General features: G+C 38.0%; 2 protein-coding genes across 9 annotated transcripts in view; one reads left to right on the top strand and one right to left on the bottom strand.

Annotated features, from left to right (window-relative positions):
* The window catches only part of RABL3 (RAB, member of RAS oncogene family like 3), a 30932-nt gene extending 17615 nt beyond the window's left edge, over positions 1-13317 (bottom strand). For all 3 annotated transcript variants that reach the window (XM_032347534.1, XM_032347544.1, XM_032347552.1), the window contains exons 1-3: positions 13257-13317; positions 8807-8898; positions 528-657 (exon numbers count right to left, since the gene is read on the bottom strand). In XM_032347534.1, the coding sequence (XP_032203425.1) occupies positions 528-657; positions 8807-8898; positions 13257-13302 (268 nt within the window). In that variant the 5' untranslated portion in view covers positions 13303-13317. The remainder of the gene's footprint in view (positions 1-527; positions 658-8806; positions 8899-13256) is intronic.
* The window catches only part of GTF2E1 (general transcription factor IIE subunit 1), a 45451-nt gene continuing 39453 nt past the window's right edge, over positions 13062-19059 (top strand). For 4 of the 6 annotated variants that reach the window (XR_004286875.1, XM_032347517.1, XM_032347482.1 and 1 more), the window contains exons 1-2: positions 13449-13587; positions 18287-18753. Coding sequence is in view for 5 of the 6 variants with exons in the window: in XM_032347517.1 (XP_032203408.1) it covers positions 18306-18753 (448 nt within the window). In the remaining variant the exon portion in view is untranslated. The other 2 variants (XM_032347499.1, XM_032347492.1) reach the window with 2 other exon arrangements.

Genomic DNA, 19059 nt, shown 5'->3' with positions numbered 1-19059 from the left:
ATTACAGGTATCGGTGATATAGTCCCTGGAACTCTATGAATCCCAATTATGTCCTCTATTACACACCTTCATCTGGAAGTCTGCTCCAGGTACCTGATTATCTGCACCCTTAATAACACTCTTAGGCAGCGCTTTATAATTACATAGGATTCTTTGTAAGGGGCAGATGAAAGAAATCCCTCTATCTCTGTGACATCTGGCTTAGACGATAGGACTCCTAATGGTTCCTTCTATTGGATGAACTCCACTGACTGGAGAAATGTCAAGTACCCAAAACAAAGTTTTATTTAGTTTATGACAATAATATCAATACAAACACCTAGATAAAGAAAATATTTAATGTTCTGAATAACATGGTTAGAATCTAGAAACACAAATTCAAATGTGATATGCAGATTTAAATTAAGACTTGTGTGTATATTAGAGCCTTCTTAAAATAAGATGTGGCTAGTGTCCCACAGCATTCTATATGAGATTATCTATACTTCTAAGCCATTAATATGTGGTAGAAATAAAAAATGCTTTACCATTTACAGAGTTGTAGAACACTGCTCTGGTGCTTTTCACACTGCTGGCACTGCCCACAGAGCCGCCAACATCCCATAATTCTATATAGTAGGTCTTCTCTTCTGGGGTTCCTTCTTTGTAGTCATGAACCTAACAAATCAATCCATCAAAATAATTATTTTGGCCTCTAAGAACACTGGTAGCACCCTCATTCTAGTTTAGAGCACTGGACATGCCATATCTGCATGACTCTTTCATATCATTCCCATACTACCTCTGACTCTGATCGTCTCCTGTCTTTCAAGCTTCCTCCCTCTAATACTCCAGCTCTCTATATTAATCCTACCACTATTTACAGCTCCCCTTCCACTTCCAAATCCTCACTTCCTTCCTAAGTATAAATGCTATGATTCATCATTTTAACTCCTTTGCCCTTTGCTGTATTCAACTGACAAAATTCCAACCTGGACTATATCCACCTTTTCCCCAATTCCAGGTCTGTAAACCAGCTAGCTGGATGAGAAACTCAGAAAAATATGTATTTAAGCTAACTAGATTCATTTTAAATTCAAGTCTCCCTTTGGAACTGCCCTTTAATCAGTTTCATAGTCCATTTCCTCTTGTCCTCTCCTACATAATGATTTCGTATTTTCTTTTTTTTCAAATTTCCCATATCTCTTCCTCATCCTTAAGAATGACTAAGAACCTTGCTTTCTGAGACAGAAGCAAGCAGAAGAGAATTTCTACAACCTGCTCTTCCTGTATCTATCCACCTCCCTGCATTTGTGCCCATATAATCTGCTTTCCCTTCAGCCATTACAGATAAACTGTGTCCCCATGGCCAAACCCTCTACTTATGCATGAGATCCCATCACCTTTTTTCTTATCAAAAGTGTAGTTTTATCAATTCTCCTTTTTATCATCAAAGTTTTCCCACTCTGTTGAAGAACTTCCACCAATATACGAACATATTTTTTCCCATCTTAAAATAACCTTCTCTTGACCTCATGTCCTCTTCCAGCTAATATAGCACTTCTCTATTCCTTTTTACAGCAAAAGCCCTCTAGAGAGTTGTCTATTCTCAACAGTCTCAAATTCTTTCCCTTACATTCTCTTTTGAACTCAATCTTACCACACTTGTGCCCCAATTATCCACTGAAACATTCCTTATCGAGGTCACCAATGGCTTCCATGTTACTAAATCTAGTGATCAATGAGCAGTTTTCATCTTACTCTCCCATCTGATACAACTAACCACTCCTATGCCTTGCAGTACTTTTTTCACTTAGCTTCCTCGTTATCACACTCTCCTGGTTTTCTTCCCATTTCACAGCCTAATCCTTTTCAGTCTCCATTGGGTTGTCTTTACCTCTCTGACCTCTAATTGTAATCCAAGGTTGAGTTCTTGGATCTCTTCTCTTCTCTTTTATTACCGACTCTCTTGACAATGTCATCTAATCTTATGATTTTAAATGTGATCATTATGTTGATGAATTCCAAATTTATATCCTGACGGGACTAGTCCCTTGAACTTCAGGCTCCCATATCCACCAGACAAGAATTTGGATGTCTAATAGGCATCTCAAAGTTAACATACCTGAAAATAATTTCCGGATCTTCCCCCTTAAGCCTGTTTTTCTCCTAGTAAAAGGCAACTTCATCCTTCCAATTACTTAAAGGGCCAACACCTTAAGAGTGATCCTTAACACCTTTCATACTATGTATCACAGTTGGAGCTGGCATTGCCCTCTATGACCACTTTGGCAAGCTCATTTCCTGGTATGACAATGAATTTGGCTATAGCAGTGGGGTGGTGGATCTTATGGTCCATATGGCCTCTAAGGAATAAGAGCTCCCTGGACCACCAGACCCAGTGACAGCAACAGGAAGAGAGAGGCCCTCAGCTGATGAGGAGTCCTTGCCCTACCTCATCCTCAAACACATGGAGAATCTCCTGACCTCTTTACAGTTTCCATCCCAGACACCTTAAAAAAGGGTCACGTAACATCAATAAAGTATACTGTACCCCTTCCCAAAATAAGTAAATAAAAAGCAGAAAGAAATTTAGTAAAGAAAATGATACACATCCAGAAAGAACACTGGATGCTGTAGATGCTCTCTAACAGTATGGTTTTAGTATGTATGCCTGCAGGAAGGCAGGAGGTCTTAGGAGAGAGTTGGAAGAAAAGAAACAAGAATAAAAAAGAGCAACTAGGAGAGTGTACTAGAGGAGTAGGAACTGAACTCGTCTAATTTGCTGCCTAGCAGGTAGGCAATATATGTACTAAATGAATGAATGAATGAATGAATAATATAATGGTTACTGCTGATTGCCTCTTCCTTTCCATTAAGTTTATTTTGCTTTTAGCCAAACTCATGTCCCCTATTTTTTTAAAAGTTACTTTTCTCTTGTATTCTGTACCCATTCACTCCTTTATTTAACCTCTACTTTGTGCAAAACTGATTTAAACCTATTTCCTCACTGCCTATTCACATCATTTGGTTTCTGCTACTTCTATTCCAACACATTTTCAAAGGTCAGCAATGACTTCATTACTACCAATTCTTTTTTCTCTCTAACTCTTCATATGTCTATAGCATTTCATTATCAAAACTCAATCCTTCCTTCATAAAATTCTCATCTCCCTTTGCTCTTCTGGTATTTCATCACCTTTTACCTCTTTGACCAATCTTTCTCTGACCCCTCTTCCCATCTACAACTCTCCAAATATACCCCAAGGTTTTCCTTCAGCTCTTCTCCTTCTAAATTTGCTTTCTGGAAAAACGCATCAACTCTCAAGATCTGGGATTATTACCATGCAGATGATTCAACTCATAATTCTCTCTTGAGCTTCCCTATCTCATCTCTGAATGCCTTCTGGACAGTTTCAGTTGGATAGCTCATAGATCTTTCCCTTCATCATGTCCAGAACTAAATTTATTATCATTTCCTTCTTCTTTACCTATAATATATATATCCCTGTTCTTGAGGAATAGTCCATTCAGTCATTAACACCTAATATAATTTTCCATTCTTTTTTTTAAAAAAGATTTTATATATTTATTTGACAGAGAGAGAGAAATCACAAGCAAGCAGGCAGAGTGAGAGAAGGAAGCAGGCTCCCCGCTGAGCAGACAGCCCGATGTGGGACTTGATTCCAGGACCCTGATACCATGACCTGAGCCAAAGGCAGAAGCCTAAACCACTGAGCCACCCAGGTGTCCCTATAATATTCCATTCTTTATATGCACATCACTTTTTCTCTTGAGCTGCTGTAACACTTATATTCTCTATCAGTGCTATCTCAGGACCTTCTGTAATGATAGAAATGTCCAGTATAGTAACCACTGGCAACATGTGACTGTTGGGCAGTTCAAATGTGGTTAGCTCAACGGAGAAGCTAAATTTTTCATTTCAGTTAATTTAAATTTAAATTGCTACATTACTTTAGTGCTTATTGTATGTAATAGCAGTGGAATACTTTTTTGTTAATACCACTCTGGAACAAGAGGCAGTACAGAGCAGTGCCCAAGAGCACAGGCTCTTTAACCAGACTGACTGAGTTTGAATCCCAACCCCATCACTTACTAGCGATGTGACCTTGAGCAAGACATTTAATACCTCTGTCCGTACCACCACTGCTTCATGTATCAAATAGGGGCAATATTAGTACCTCCCTTGAAGGTTGTTGTGGGAATTACATAAACTAGTATGTAAAATGGGTGTCTAGCCAAAGTAAGCACTAAGAAATATTAGCTATCATTTGTATTATTATTTCTAAAATCATTCATATATATAAATCTTATCCCAGCTACTAGACCTTACTTCACATTCTTATTTTTTTTTTTTAATTTCTCCTCAGTGCTTGCACATTACTATGCTGCCCAAAGAGAAAGTCAATAAGTATTGATTGTATGCAATGTGTAAATTAGAAAGTTAAAATCCCATTAAAGTGAACTAGAAATGACAAGTCAATTTCCTTATTTATAATTTGTGAAAAGATTAGTTTCTGTAAGTCTTATTTTTATAATTAAGAGTAGCCATGCATTTATATTAGTCCCATTAGACTTGGGGCAACAAAATTAGAAGAGTAATGAATAAGGAATACTGCAAAATAAAACTTTTCTTTTTTCCCTTCAATTCAGTATGAACACCTCTCCACTACACACTAAATCCAAAATGGTAGTAATTACTGAGTATATACATTAAGCTCATTAGTTCACCCAGTACTTCAAATTAAACAATTACATTATCACCTTTATCAGCTCTATTTTTAGTTGGCTCTTAGATGTGAAATGAGCTAAATGGGGCAATTGTTCCTAAGAGTTTTGAAGAGAGTGTATTCATGGATCTACAAAGATTCTGGAGATATCTTCTCTCAGGTTTCAATAACACAGAAGCTGTAACTGCAATTTAAAGCTGCTACAGAAGAAAGTGTTCTTCCAAGCTATTTACGTAATGGTTTTATCAGATTTAATCATTCTTGCTAGAGGAAAGAACTGTTCACTTTATTATAGCAATAGTTAAAACAATTTACATGTCTATGGCAACTTTCCTTAAGATTATCATTTAAAAATGCCTTTTATTCATGTTGTCATTCAAGAAATGCATTCTTTTCAAAGACAGAGGACAGAGACCAACAAGCCCAAGATACAGTGAAAAGTTAACAAAGGCAAGGTAACTTTCACCTCCATATGCCCCATTCTTTGACAATAATGCAATTCAGGCCAGCTGGCTTTACAGGAGTCAGTGAGTGCCATACTCATTCTGGTAAAATCAGTCACAGTATAACATCACCTACAAACCTGTAGGCTAGCTAAAGCAGATATAATTTACCCCTATTTTGCAGAAGATATACTAAGGCTCAGAGAAGTAAACTGATTAGTCTAAGGTCACTCTTGAGGAAGCAAAAGGCAATATGGGAACTGCCCCAGGAAGTGGGAGTTTAACTCTGAATTTCTTTTTTTAAAAATCCTTTATTTACATTCAATTTAGTTAGCATATATTGTTTTATCAATTACCAGAGTAGAATTTAGTGACTCATCATTGCATATAATACCCAGTGTTCATAATATCAAGTGCCCTCCCTAATGCCTATAACCCAATTACCCCTTCTCACTCACCTTCCTTCCAGCTACCCTCAGTTTGTTTCTAAAGTTAAGAGTCTCTTATGGATTGCCTCCCTCTCTCTTCATCTTATTTTATTTTTCCTTCCCTTCCCCTATGTTTATCTATTTTGTTTCTTAAATTCCATGTATGAGTGAAATCATATGTCTTTCTTCAACTTTTTTCACTTAACATGACAGATACTCTCTAGTTCCTTTTATGTCATTGCAAATGGCAAGATTTCATTCTTTTGGATGACTGAGTATATTCCATTGTGTGTGTGTGTGTGTGCATGTATACACACACACACATATATACATATACACATAAATACACACACATATACACATACACGTATATATATAAAACACATCTTCATCTGTTCATGTGTTGATGGACATCTGGGCTCTTTCCATATTTTGGGTATTGTGGACATCGTTGTGATAAACATTGGGGTGCATGTGCCCCTTCAAATCACTATGTTTGTATCCTTTGGATAAATACCTAGTAGTGCAATTGCTGGGTTGTAGGGTTGCTCTATTTTTTTTTTTAAAATATTTTATTTATTTATTTATTTAACAGAGAGAGAGAGAGAGAGAGAGAGAGAGATTGATCACAAGTAGACCGAGAGAAAGGCAGAGAGAGAGGGGGAAGCAGACACCCCGCTGAGCAGAGAGCCCGATATGGAACTTGATCCCAGGACCCTGAGACTATGACCTGAGCTGAAGGCAGAGTCCTAACCACTGAGCCACCCAGGTGCCCCTATTTTTAACTCTTTGAGGAGCCTCCATACTGATTTCCAGAATGGTTGCACCAGTTTGCATTCACACTAACACTGTACGAAGGTTCCCTCTTTTATGCAAGGCCTTACCAACATCTGTTGTTTCCTGAGTTGTTAATTTTAGCCATTATGACTGGTGTGAGGTGGTATCTCATAGTGGTGCCGATTTCGATTCCTCTGAGGCTGAGTGATGTTGAGCATTTTTCAAGTGTCTGTTGGCCACTTGTATATATTCTTTGGAGAAATGTCTTTTCATGTCTCTCTTCTTTTCAATGTTGTGCTCTCTCACAGAAAGGGATTTAGGAAAGTCCATAAGGAAATTTTGTCCAGAACTTGCTATTGACAAGTTGCCAACTGCATTTATTATCTAGTATTTGTTTTCTTCTACTGCTAAGAATTTGGGGACATGGCAGGCTGAAATGACACAGACATTCACAGACATTCTGACTTCAAATTCATAGAAATGCCATAAAAATGTTTTTTAAAAATAAAGAGGACAAGCTCAAGAAAAAGAAAGGAAAATACTCAGATGCTAGAAAAGAACTTAAAAACAGAGTGAGAAGTAGGAACTGACCTAGATTTAGAGATAGCTTCAGGGGCCAGTCCCTGGAGTTTTAGTGCCCATCCAGGAATAGAGATCTGTTTTCTGGCTTTTAAGGCAAGACTATACATAGGTGAGTGAGAAAGACCAGATGATAGTTCCCATCAAGAAATCTGGCCCAGGCAGTGAAAGAGAGTAGGGAAAACCATTCACTGGCTCAGGAAAGCAGGAAAAACTTTCTGTCAGGGACCCTAAGTAGGGTTGGTACAGGATAAAGGGTCCACAAAAAAATGGAAACCACAGGCCTGTACTCCAATCAAGTATTTGGAGAATATACATTATCTAGATGGAATGGAAACTCCTGGCTTTGAAATTTCAAGTACCACTGAAATTCCTACTTCCACAGCACAGCACACAGAACTTCTACAGAAAAGAGGGAAAAAAAATTCTGCTGAAGAAGTGATCATCTTCAAAGAATTATAAACCATACAAAGAGACACATTTTTCAAGAAACATGGTTGGCATACAGAGCATGTTAGAATATCTAGACTCACTCAGAAAAAAAAAAAAAAACAAAAGAAACCATAAAATAGTATGTTGAAAGTGATTAAAATAAAAAGTAAAGCCATAATGAAAGATCAGGATATTATAAAAAATCTTGACATTTGAAAAAGAACCAAAAGGAGTATCTAGAAATAAAAAATTACAATTACAAAGATGAAAACTTAGTGCATATATTAAAAAGCAGATTAGACATAGTTGAAGAGATTCTTAATTAACTGGAAGGCAGATATGAGCACATGATCCAGAATACACAAAAGATAAATAACAGAAAACATGGAAGTACAATTAAGATATAAAAGACAAAAATCTAATAGAAGTGCAAAAGGAGGGGATAAAGGGAATGAGGGAAGACAATAGATAATGGCTAAAAATTCTGAAAAATGAAGACAGTTGTTGAGAGGCACAACCTTCTGATAGGATGACTAAAAACAAACCCATATCTAGACATATATTAGTAAAACCACAGAACATCCAAAAAAATCTTTTAAAAGCAAATAGAAGAAATTACCTTCAAAAGGAGTAACTAGGCTGACAAAAGATTTCCAATCAGCAGCAATGTAAGTCACAATCTGTGGAAGAGCTTCAAAGAACTAAAAGAAACTAATTGTCAATCGAGCTAATTACCATTCCTTCCCTATTTATTTCTTAACTCAATGGAGAGATTATGATAGCAGAAGAGACATTGGAAAAGGACTAGCTGGGATTAGCCAAGATCAACAGTATCTGCAAAGATGGTTAATTTGGTGGACACTGCACCTGAGTTTCCCAAATGTGAAGTGGAACAGAAGACCTAAACCTAAGGCTCCAGAAGCTTTTGCCTTTACATATATTTCTAGCCAAAAGTTGTTTGTCTTAGTGCCAAAGAATTAGATAGAATTATTTAGGGAGTGTGTTAAGTGAACTCTAGATATATAGCACAGCAGTGAAAACTGAACTCTCTGGATTAACACTATTTAGACAAGATCAGGTCCATTCAGGGTGTATACCCAGGTCTATACTGGCTGTGGACCGGATTAAGACTACTTAAGATCAAATCTTGATTTTGCTTTTTTTGCATTGAGTCAACTTGATTGAGGTACTTTATTTCTCTATGCCTCAGTTTCTGCAGCTATACCTCACAGTTTAAAAAGATTAAGTTAGAAAAGACATGTAAAGCACCTGGCATAGTATCTAGAACAGAGAAGATAGTTAATAAAGCCCAGCTATTATTATTAATTTTGACTACAGTACTGTAATTTGATCATGTAGTTTGAAGGACGTATCTTTAATACAACTACAGAAAAACTGAAATATCAGAAACACATACTCTGACATCTACTGAGCAGCCCACAGTCCATGACGGATTTCCCAGTACTTGATTCTGACACAGAAGATGAACCAGTGAAGATTTCCCAACACCTGTAGAAGATAAAAGAACTCTAGTCATACAAGAGATATGCTGAAATATTTACTATGACAAAAGTCAGTCTGAACATATGTCAGTAAAAATGATATATAAAGAAAGTATGGTTGTTTAAAGGATGGTTACACTGTACCAACCATTTAATAAGCTTTAATAATAAAAGGAAGAGAATTAAAGACAGTGGTTCTCTCAAATTATGCTTGAATATAGTCAGTGACAGGGATTCACCATTTCACAATTCTATAGACACTCTAGTTTTCTCATATACTGATTTTTAAAAGGCAGCCAACAACTTGGCTCAGACTTAACTGTTTGGAAAAAGAGAAACACTCCAGTCCCTCCTCTAAGGCAGTACCCTATTTTCTGGTAGATCCCATTAATGTAGTTATTAATGCCAGATATAGCATTAGGACATCTGTGTGAATACGGAAGAGAATGAGTTCTTCTGTATACCTGTATGTAGAGTCACTCAATGAATTAACAGCATCTTGGGGTGTCATGATAACAAGCATAGTTGGTGATTCTTTATGCAATACTAGTTGTATCAAAAATTTAGACAATCTCTTTGTGTGCATTACTATGTATGAACCTACAAGTTATGTTTATTATAAAAAGTTGTATTTAGAGACAATCTGGAAAGAATTTTTTTAAAAAAGAAAAAATTGCCTGAAGAGCCCCATGAGGAACATGTAAGTTTATTTAATACCACAAGCAGGGTTTCGCCAAAAGCACATAGTTACTATGAATACGCACATGGTGTACTTAAAAACAATACAATTTATGCCTTTGCTTGAATAGCTGGATCTATCTGGAATATCCTCCCCATCCTCCCCCTTCACTTCCCCCTCCTCATTGGCCTGGTGAATTAATCTTTCAAGACTCAGCATCTTTCTAGTTATAAAGTCCTTCTGAATTCCACAGAGAGAGAACTAAGAACACCATCCACCATCCTCTGGGTCTCCACTGTACCCTGTACATTTTCCTACAAAGCACTGAAAACACATTATTACACTTCTTTGTTTAAGGTTTTATCCACTCTCTTTAAGTTCTTTGAGGGTTGGGACTGGGTTTTACTCATCGTTTTTATCTCCAGTATTCAGAACAGGGCCTTAATTAGTATTTATTTAGTAGCCAAAATTTTCCATGTTATTACAGAATCTTCATAAACATTTTTAATGTCTCCACAGTAGTTCAGAGAGTAGACAACAATTTATATAACCATTCCCTCTCATTATTAGGTATTTAGGGTGTTTCACATTTTTTGTTATGCTGAGAGGACTGTTTCAATTTTCATTTCAAATTCAAATTATTTCCTTAGTATACCTTACCAGAAGCAAAATTAGTATGTAAAAGGAAATGAACATTTCAACTTCTTGATATATGTTGACAACTTTCATCTGGTTACTCTGTTATCAGCCATACATATAAGCCTGCACGTCCTGTTGCACCTCAACAGTGTGTATGTAGTTGCTTTTTCAACTGTGTTAATTTGACAAAAAAGTGACATCTTGCTTTAGTCTGCATTTCTTTACCTTCTGTTAAAGATCTACATTACAACTACATTTGTTAATCAGTTATATTTCTTCTCTTACGAATTATCTGTTGATGTTTTCTGCCCATTTATCTAATGGCTTTTGGTGTTATCAATTTACATAACTTCTTTCTATATTAGCTGTCCCATGTAATTGAATCCAGTATTTTCCCAGGTTTCCCTTTAATTCTTTTTATATTTTTCAATACTGACATTTAAGATTTCTGAGTATTCAAATTTCGCTCTTTGTATCTACTGCACTGCATCTAATATCTGTGACCTTAGGACACACTGTTGATTTCCGTGTTTGTATATAGGGTGTTTATGATGGAGGCATGTATCTAAGAACTTAGTTATCAGTCTGATGCAAGCCTTGAACTTTCAGTTAAGCATAACCGTGTCAGTAAATGGATCTATGCAATAACACTGTATGGTTCTCCACGAATTAACTGCTGTGAATGGTAAGAATTGACTGACACTGGATAGACTGTCAAGAGTAAGAACAATGGAAGTGCCCGGAAAATTGGCTAACTATTCATTTCTTTAAGAATTTTGGGAGGTACTAATTCTGTCTTCACCAAACAACCAAATTAGATCAAAAGAATGCACTTGATTTGCATGGGGGAAAAAGGTCCTAAATAATTAAATAAATACCAGCTTCAAATATAGTTGTTGCTAATGTGCTAAGCTCATCCCTTGTCTCTGAAAGAACAAAAAGGGGGGAAAAATATGTGTGTATTAGTGAGACTTTCAGGATTCCTTACTAAATCATCAAATATTTCTAGGGGATACAAAACACGTCTCTAAATTTCAAGTCATTTTTTTTTTTTAAGATTTTATTTACTTATTTGACACAGAGAGAGAGAGATCACAAGTAGGCATAAAGGCAGACAGAGAGGGGGAAGCAGGCTCCCTGCTGAGCAGAGAGCCCGATGCGGGGCTCAATCCCAGGACCCTGAGACCATGACCTGAGTTGAAGGCAGAGGCTTAACCCACTGAGCCACCCAAGTGCCCCTCAAGTCATCCTTTTATATATTTATGAACTCCTCAAAATTTCACAGGGGAAATAAGCCTTTACTCAAAAGCCAACTTTGAAGTTTAAATACAAAGGCAGATGAAGTGTAAAAAGTATATCCTTACCTGTCAGTAAATTAATGTTAAAAGGGAACTGATAAAAAGGTAATAACTGACAGCACACATACCTAACATCCATGAATGTGTGACAAGATCAATCAAATGGGCATGACTATCTTCCATTTTACAGCTAAACTATAAGGAAAAAGAAAAGCTTACTAATTGCCTGATCACTTTTCCACATTTAATGCAGCAGCCAATTCAACCCTGTTATGTAATGCATTGATTCCACAGCCTCAGCACTTACTATAGTGCCTGCTGTGTAGCAGGTACTTAAGTTATTTTGTGAAAAAGAAAAAGCCGACTAGTTCCAATAATATGTAACATCAAGGGCTTGTTAGATGTAATAGAAAAGCGAACTAAAAGTGAGAAAGAACACTACTTCAGGTATCATGAACCATGTTAGCGCTGGATTCCAGTCTCGAATTTTACTTGCTGATACTCTTGCCAAGTCCTTTTAGATCATCATTACTTTATTCATTTATATAAAACTGAGTGACTTCATTAAAACAATTTCAGCACCACTTCAAGCTAAAGAACTGGAGTTGACAAACTGGATTATATTCATAGAATTTCATAATGCAACTTTCTTAACGGAATATTAAATAATGCTATCTATAAAATATTTTGCAATGCAAATAATCTTCAGTCTATGTGGAAATGTTCTTAATCTCCTCCTCTCCACAATTGTACGCAGTCTGTAAGGCTAGTTTTCAAGCTGTTTGGGGTATATTCTCTCCACCTTCAAGCATCTGGTACAATGTCTCTGCTCACAGAACACATTCACAGGTCAACTCCAGAAAATCACATCTATGAAATGCAAGGTTAGCATTTATTCCAAGTTCTTAAAGAGCACAAAAGTGAAAGTTATGGTTAAAAAAAAAAAAAAGGTAAACAGGCAGGAGGAGGAAATACAGACTTCAATTTTAGTTCTCAAAAGTCCAAGGTGTCAAAAGAATTTTAACACTAGGATTAAACTGAGCTCAGCATTAAATCCCAGCTCTTTCATAATATGGCTTTATCTTAATTGCTCTTCCTTACAGCCTAGCACATAATAGGTTTTCAATTAGGATTACAGAGAACAAAGAAATCAAGAAACCCAGTTGAGAGTAAAATAGGACTACCACCCAATATTTCATTTCATAATATGGCTCAGTGTTTTAAGTGCGTGGGCAGGTTCTGTCATTTACCTCTCTCCTCTTCACTTTTTCATCTGTAAAATGGGGTTAATAGGGCTGCTATCAGGTTAAAAGAATTGATATATGTAAAGCATTTTGAACAGTATCATTCTTAGTGCACGTTTGAATTCTTTAGTGATCAAAATCTCTTGAAGGCAGGGCCCCAACGTCACAGCGCCTGATACAATACTCAATGTCTGCATATCTTTTAAAACAAAGGAACTGAGAATACAAGCTAGCTAGACTGTGGTCGCCAGGGAGACCGACTTGGAAAGCTGCGAAGGCGGAGAAAGGCCGGGCCTCCGCGCGCACCCCCCCACCCCACCCCCGCGCGCAACACCTTCCTCAAGTACAGAGAAGTCCTCTGGGAAGTGTAGTTTTTAGACCTTGAGAGGGCTTTCAGCAGTGGCCGGAGCCAGATTGTTGCGGGAGCGGAAAAATAGTGAAGGAAGAGGGTTATCGGATAACTCAAAAAGTATCAAGAGCCCTAAAGGTGGATTAAATCGCTCACCTGAGTCTCCCAATACCAGTACTTTCACCCGATCCAGGGACGCCATCTTGCTACTGCCTGGAGTTAACGCCTGTTCCGGGATGGTAGGCCAACCAGAGCTCGGTATGGAAGGGAAAACCTTCAATTTCATTGGCTAGTCAGGGCGTGACTGTCTTGATTGAAGGCCTCACTGTGCTGATTGGCCGGCGTGGTTAAAAAAGTGGTGAGGGGGTTCCAAAGCCGGTCGCAGGATTCAGGCGTTTTCTTTGTCGCACAAGTGGCGTGGCTCGTTTAAGCCGGTAGTTGAGGCGCTGAGGGCAGCTCTAGTGGGAGTGTTCGAGGATTCGTTTTGGTAAACCTTGTTACCTGTTCCTTGTTCTCGATTCCTCAGTCCGCGTCGCATTTCAGGATTTTCCTGTCTTTCCCCCTCTTTCTCCTTAGCTACCCGCCTCCCCTTAGCTACTCTCTTGATTTGGTCCTCCAAAGAACCATTGACCCCGGAGCGGCCAGTGTGCGACCTCGGGTAGGACGGGCTTGGATGTGCCGAGTGTGGCCCCAGGACTCACCTGGCACATTCCGAGGGAATTTAGGGGCTCGGGGTCTGTCAGTGGGAAGGAGAGAACATTACTGAACCGAATTCTTGGAGGGCATCTGGTCCACAGGTTTTGTGGTGATATGCCGCTTTGTGTGTGAAGGTGTGGAAAATACCATGAAACATGGTAACTGAAAAATCACAGTTAGTCCTATAGGATCCAAGTTCTTCTAGAACTGGAATAGTGGTATACTGAAATAATCTAACTGGACTCCCGCATCTACTCCTTTTTCCTTTATTTCACGTCCTGTAGTCAGCATAATCTTTTAAAATAGCGAATTTGAGCCTGTCACCTCCTACTTAAAGCCATTTGAAGTTTAAGGTGAGGGTTTTCAGTAGCCTGTCTTTTTCTGCTCTGGAAGCAGCAGTGAAGGAAGTGAACTGGGTGTGGGGGGAGGGCGGAAGCCGGCGGGGTGGGCATATTGGATGAACACGTGTTTAGGAGACTTAGGGAAAGTTTTACGAAAGTGCTTGATTAGCTTGGCTGGGTGTTGCGAAGTGGTGAACAAGAGAGAGACACGAAGAAAGTACAAATCTACTCACTTCAAGGAAGAAAGGGGAAGAGCTCTGTGTGAAAGGGGAACATTTTAAGCTACTAAGGAGAATCTGGGAAGGTCTCTCTGAGAAATGTCATTTTATATGTGAAGGATGATTAGAAGGGAGTTTGAGCTTAGCTTTGTGGGCATAAAGAACAGCATGTGCTGTTTCTTTCAGGCCTGGTGATGGAGAAACCATGCGTGGCTCCTGGAATTGAGAGAATAGCAGTGTGCCTGGAGATGAGGCTGACAAGGATAAACAGTGCAGAGAAAGCATTCATTTCAACTTTGTTTCTCCAATTCTGTGCCTGTGCCTGTCTAAATTTTTGTATGATGAGAAAACGTGGTTCAAAAACAAAACCAACTTGCCTTTGGGGGTCTGGATGGGTAGGGAGGTGGGTGAGGCTAGGAGTTGACTGATGGACTCTGAGTCTAAAAAGAAGAAGCAGACGTTGGTGCTATAAGGCCATACTTCCAAAAGTCTGCAGAGACCATCCAGTCTCCTTCCGTGTTTAAAACTGTCAACTGCTCTCTTCAGCTTCAAGTTACTGTTTCGTGTGGGAACGCGGTCTCACTTTTTTCCTTAGATATTTCCAGTTTTCAAGCTTAAAATGGAAATTTATGTGAAATTTAACAGTTTTTCAATGTTGACAACTAATTCAGAAAATTTTGGGGTCAAACAATGTGACAGAGGCTGCCAGTTTGAGACCTCTGACTTTAGTAACATAACAAATCCAAAGACTGGGTAGGAGATTCATTGTAAGTGGGGAAGTAGAGGTCTGTAGAGGAGAGAACAAAATGGTCAGGAAGGATGATTTTAGAATTTAGAGATAAGCTGAACAGCTGCCTTCTTTGAGCTTCACTTTCTTTTGTTCAGCTACCTGCTGGACATCCTTATGGCCTATTCTATTTCCTCAGAGACACAAACATCTAAAAGTGAATGCCTCATTTCTTACAAACCTCTTCCTTTTTCAGGTGTTAGCCCATTTTTCACAGTAGCAGTATTCTCTTCCTAGCTACACTGGCTCAAAGCAAATAGCTATATGTTATTATTTAATAATATTAAATATGTCATTGTTTAATGGGTGTAGTGTTTCACTTTTACAGGATGAAAAGAGTTATGGAGATGGGTGGTGGTGATTGTACAGATTTATGATTGTATTTAATACTACTGAACTGTGTACTTAAAAATGGTTAATTGATAAATTATACATTATTTGTATTTTACCAATAAAAAATATTATAAAAAAAGAAAAAACCCGAATTACTACTTAAAATTTTCCTACTCTGTTACTCCTCTTCCAACACATTACCAGATTCTTTTAATTTTGTTTCTGTAATAAATTTCATTCATTCTGCCCTATCTTCCTTAGTTTAGGTTTGGTTACTTTGGCTCCTAATACTTCTTTCAGTGCCTCCATCTTCAGTACTTCAGTTCATTTCTCTTATTGTTCTAAGAGTCACTTTCCTAATAGAGGGTCTTATTATCAATGCCAGTATTTAACGGTACTCTTATGATTCCAGCCATGAAAGCAGAACACTTTACCTGAATTATCTCATTTAATCCATACTTCAAATCTATGAGGAAGGTGCTGTCAGTCACTTTTTTGTATATGAGGAAACTGAGGATTTTCCAGGGTCACCGTCTAGGAAATGGTGGAACTGGGATTCAAAACCCAGAACTATTGCCCTGCAGGGTGCCTCATAATACTCCCTTGCTCAAATCTTTAGGGCCCCCTCAGGTGTTTCAGGCAAAGGAAACAGGCGAAATGATAATGTGCATTGGCAGGACACGTAATAGCGACCCACCAGATTTGTCTGAAACAGTGGTCAGAGACTTTTCTGTGTATTGGAGTCACCTAAAGAGCTTTTAAAATAACATGATGCCGGGGCGCCTGGGTGGCTCGGTGAGTTAAAGCCTCTGCCTTCGGCTCAGGTCATGATCCCAGGGTCCTGGGATCGAGCCCCACATTGGGAGCTCTGCTTGCCGGGGAGTCTGCTTCCCTTCCTCTCTCTCTCTGCCTGCCTCTCTGCCTACTTGTGATCTCTGTCCGTCAAATAAATAAAATCTTAAAAAAAAAAAATAATAACATGATGCCTAGTTTGGCTCTCCCAGACCAGCTGAAACAGAATCTCTGGGAATGGGGCCCAGGATGGGTATTTTTAAATGCTCCCCAGATGATTCTGCTTTACAGCCGGGGTTGAAAATCACTGGTCTAGAAAATGGAATGTATGGGGTGGGAGGCCAGGGAGGCCAATATAACTGTAGGAAATAATACTGAAAAAGTAATTTATTTTGACATACGTGTGCCATATTTGGTCTTTTGGATATTTCAGAGGTTATGTGTTGTGTTCTGCCAATTGTTGACATGTAAAACAAGCAAACAAAAAACTGGGATCAAGTACAATGTATAGGTCAAACTGGAAAGAAGAACAAAGTGTACCCAGTTGCTATGATGCTATTCCGGTGCTGAATCCAGGTACTTGCTCAGCATCTTGAAGTGCTGGGATGACAGGAAGGTTCTAGGACCTCAGGATCTAGGTGCTGCTTTATCTCCTGTGTATAGCCACGCTTGATTACTTACAATCTGAAATATTATAATTGACTTTCCTTTTTCTTTATTATGCATAGTACATTGTATTTCTCCCCCAAAATAGATTGGTTGTTTAGGAATATCTTGATAGTATAGTACTGTGGATCTAAAAATATTCTAAAAAAGCTATTAAGTCTGATTTCATTGATAACCACTGATGATAAAATAAAAGTTTCGTTAGAACCTAGTGGTAATAACAATATAATTCTCCACTGAAATAGTTCAGTGGGATGTCTCTGTTAAGAGTTTCTCTATAGTGTAGGGAAATTTCACTAGCTGTAGTGTGTGTCGGTAGCCTAGTCATTTCTAGTATGAGACATACTAAATCAATATGGAAGATATCAACAAGTACTTCTAATAAGCATATTGGTTAATATTCTCATTTATTCACCACAGTGGCCTCATTTAGGTAATTGATATTATTTCTCAGAGTAAAATGTGAAGTTGTTTAAGGGATTTGCTCAGGATCATATAGCTGCTAAAATGCAGGCTAACTGAATTCCAAAACACAGGCTAACCCATGCCAGTTTGAACTTGTAGAAGACAGTCTTCTGGGTCATGACATGAGAATTGGGTACAGTTAGCCTCTGCTTTGTCCTGCACGAAGGGATCCAATACTTAAGGGTATCTTGGGCTTTTTTTTTTTTTTTTTTTTAAATTTAAGGACTGCTTACTTAATTGGTCATCAGGTTTAACTTTGCAAGGTTGGTAAAGCTATCTGGATCTAAGTGTTAATTTCTTTCAGATTTATAATAGTAATTTTGCCAAACACTCATCCAGGGATTACTTATGTGTTTATTGGCTTTTTGTGATTTTATTGTGAGAGCATGACTATGTAAAAGACCCTGAATAGATTTTGATAGAAAAATTTTACTCAAGAAATAAAGACACTTTAAGGATATGCTATCTGCTAAGTTTCTCAGGGGTTTACCGCATTCCCGAAGATCTACAGCATTAACGGTAGTGAGACCTCATTTATCTTTTTTTTTCCTCTTTCTGAAATAAAGTGGGATTGATACAATATATCATTGCTTGCTATAGGTAGTAAGTTACTTTTTAGAATCAAGCACTGTAGATCATAAAAATTAACATTTAAGAAATACGTCAAGCTTTTTAAGTGTAATCCTTGTACTCTAGAGAAAAGTCTTATTCTCTGTTTTAACGCTTAGACATTGTGAGTCTTTTAAAACAATATTTTGAGTACCTTTGTGGCATTTCAGAGGTGTTAGCTGCTAGCTACCTAATGGGTTGATTATTCTAGATTTAAAATGATTACTATGTCCTTATGCTTAACTAATCTATTTTTTTCTGAATTTGGTTTATTTAAAGTTGAAGTTCGCTGCTAAAGATGGCAGATCCTGATGTCCTTACCGAGGTTCCCGCAGCATTGAAGAGGTTAGCCAAGTATGTGATCCGGGGGTTTTATGGCATTGAGCATGCTTTGGCCTTGGACATCTTGATCCGGAACCCCTGTGTCAAAGAGGAGGATATGCTGGAGCTGCTCAAGTTTGATCGGAAGCAACTTCGATCAGTTTTGAATAATTTAAAGGGAGACAAGTTCATCAAATGCAGAATGAGGGTAGAGACTGCTGCAGATGGGAAAACCACTCGCCATAACTACTACTTTATTAATTATCGCACTCTTGTTAATGTGGTAAAGTATAAATTGGACCACATGAGACGGAGGATTGAAACTGATGAGAGAGATTCCACCAACCGGGCTTCCTTCAAATGTCCTGTCTGTAGTAGTACTTTTACAGACTTAGAAGCTAATCAGCTCTTTGATCCCATGACAGGTGAGATTTTTACCAATTTATGAGTCTTTGAAGTAACTTAAAAATAAAATATGTATTGTTTTCCTTAAATTGATTCATCTAATTTTTAAACCAATCATGTAGATAATTATAAAGGTGAATGGATTAGTATAAGTCCACCTATGGTCATTCTTAGTCTTACTGTCATGTTTGACCACCATATTACTTTTAGAAGCTTTTTCACAGCCTTTCTCATTCACAAAGGAGTGTACCTTCCCACCCATGACCCTCCTACCTCTGCTCCCATTCCCACCCCTTATTTGCAGCCACAGCCTGATCTGAAGGGAT

This window comes from Mustela erminea, chromosome 1 (genome assembly GCF_009829155.1).
Source record: "Mustela erminea isolate mMusErm1 chromosome 1, mMusErm1.Pri, whole genome shotgun sequence".
In the NCBI taxonomy this organism is placed as follows: Eukaryota; Metazoa; Chordata; class Mammalia; order Carnivora; family Mustelidae; genus Mustela; species Mustela erminea.
Note: the sequence above shows the minus strand (reverse complement) of the source record. Positions and strands in the feature narration are given on the sequence as shown.